The 2,050-nt window shown below is 47.0% G+C and overlaps 1 protein-coding gene across 2 annotated transcripts in view; it reads left to right on the top strand.

Annotated features, from left to right (window-relative positions):
* Positions 1–774: 774 nt before the first annotated feature.
* The window catches only part of MAP3K9 (mitogen-activated protein kinase kinase kinase 9), a 65,194-nt gene continuing 63,918 nt past the window's right edge, over positions 775–2,050 (top strand). For both annotated transcript variants that reach the window (XM_015562026.1, XM_015562027.1), the window contains exon 1: positions 775–1,279. In XM_015562026.1, coding sequence (XP_015417512.1) covers positions 1,048–1,279 — 232 coding nt within the window. In that variant the 5' untranslated portion in view covers positions 775–1,047. The remainder of the gene's footprint in view (positions 1,280–2,050) is intronic.

The raw sequence follows: 2,050 nt of genomic DNA on the forward strand, positions 1-2,050 counted from the left end.
TAGCTGTCAGGGGGTCTGGGAAATGTAGTTTTCAGCTTCCTGGCTTTTGTAGAACTGAGAGGCCTGCTGGAGGGATATTAGAATGGATGCGGATTGCTAGTCTGCAGGACCTGCCACACCATATATTCTTTGGGGAGAGTGCCCGATGAGGTGATAAGCCTGAACACTTGGAACATTTGGAGTCAAGATGGGCCATACTTTTTGTATACCAAAAACCAGCTAACTTTTCCTAAGAGTTTCCTTTGTGCAGACTGCCACTTGCATTACAAAATACAAGTGAATATCAGCCCCACATGGAATAGAAACACCATAATTAAGCAAGAACAGAGTTTGGAGCACCACCAGCATCTGAGTGGAGAATGGCGGCTTCATGGGGCAGGCTGTGGAAGGAAGCAGTGGGCAGTTCCTCTTTTGGTCTTGCCAAGAGTTCAGAAATACATTTTTGTTTTCTTAGTTTTTTAGCAAAGTTTGTGTGTGTGTCTGTCTGTCTGTTGGGGTGTTTTTCTTTTTTTTTTTAGCCAAACTACTAAGCTGAGAGATGAGTATGAGTAAGCCAGGTAAAGATGATGAGACTGAGAAGATAGAACAGGTTTTCATGAAAAAAACAACAACAACATACAATAGCTCTTTGCTCATATAGCAGCACCATGTCCAGCCCAAGATTTGTGTGCCAGTTACAAAGCATAAGGCCGCAGAGTGTAAGTTAATCACATTTCCTGGCCTTATGCAGTTGACTTTATAATAGGAAGACAGAAAAGCCGCATGAAGAGACAACTTGCTGCATTCACGCATCCGGGTAAATGGGTGATTAAATGGTGTTTTTGGAATGTTTTTGATTTGCCTCTCTCTCCCTCCTCTTTCCCAGTGTTAGAGATTGACTTTGCGGAGCTAACCCTGGAAGAGATTATTGGCATCGGGGGCTTTGGGAAGGTCTATCGTGCTTTCTGGATAGGGGATGAGGTCGCCGTGAAAGCAGCTCGCCACGACCCCGATGAGGACATCAGCCAGACCATAGAGAACGTTCGCCAGGAGGCCAAGCTCTTCGCCATGCTGAAGCACCCCAACATCATTGCTCTCAGGGGGGTGTGTCTGAAGGAACCCAACCTCTGCTTGGTCATGGAGTTCGCTCGTGGAGGACCTTTGAACAGAGTGCTATCTGGGAAGAGGATTCCCCCCGACATCCTGGTTAACTGGGCCGTGCAGATTGCCAGAGGGATGAACTACTTACACGATGAGGCGATTGTCCCCATTATCCACCGCGACCTTAAGTCCAGCAACAGTGAGTATGAAGGGATGGGGCTGGAGGGCTTGAGAGCACGTTCAGACTCAGTCCAGGGCATCAGTTGATGTGGATTCCTAAAAGAACCCTAGCGGGCAGTGAGAACTGCTTGCTTAAAACCATTCCATCCTGGAGTTGAGATGTAGGGCGGCGATGAGTGCCAGGAAAATTGGTTTAGGACGAGAAGAATAAGAGGGGTTGGGACACTTCTGAGCTCCCATTAGCAGGTAAGTTTGGCAATGTGTAATTCTGATGTACTGGGCAAAAAGCAACGACGACATAGATTTACTTTTCCACTTGAGGGAAGTGTGTCTGTAACCACAAAAGGGCTTTTCCTCTTTCGTGGAATATCAGATAACGCAAACCTATACCACCCGTTTGCATTTCTGTCTAGACAGCCAGCTTGAGGCACCCACCAGAGAAGGGGCTCTGAGGAAGAGAAGGCATGTGGTGTAAACTGTGAGGCCCATTCGGGTTCAGTGTCAACTAGGAGAGCAGGACCTGGTTGGTCGGCTTCCAGCCCTCCTGATAGCCTAGGGGCAGTGTTAATTAATTGTCATAACTTCCTAGTGCTTAATAGCAGGGAACTGAGAGGCAACTTTATTAACCACCCAGAATCCATAAACTGGATCATAAAGCAAGTGTTAGACATAATAAAATGGTGAGTCGGTAGACACTTGAGTCTCTTTCCTTGGCTGAATCCGCAGGTACTGGGAATGTGCTTCTTTTGTGTGGTCATGTGTGTTCTCTGTTGCCTAAACTGTGAGGGAA

Source organism: Myotis davidii, unplaced genomic scaffold (genome assembly GCF_000327345.1).
Source record: "Myotis davidii unplaced genomic scaffold, ASM32734v1 scaffold17, whole genome shotgun sequence".
NCBI classification, from domain to species: domain Eukaryota; kingdom Metazoa; phylum Chordata; class Mammalia; order Chiroptera; family Vespertilionidae; genus Myotis; species Myotis davidii.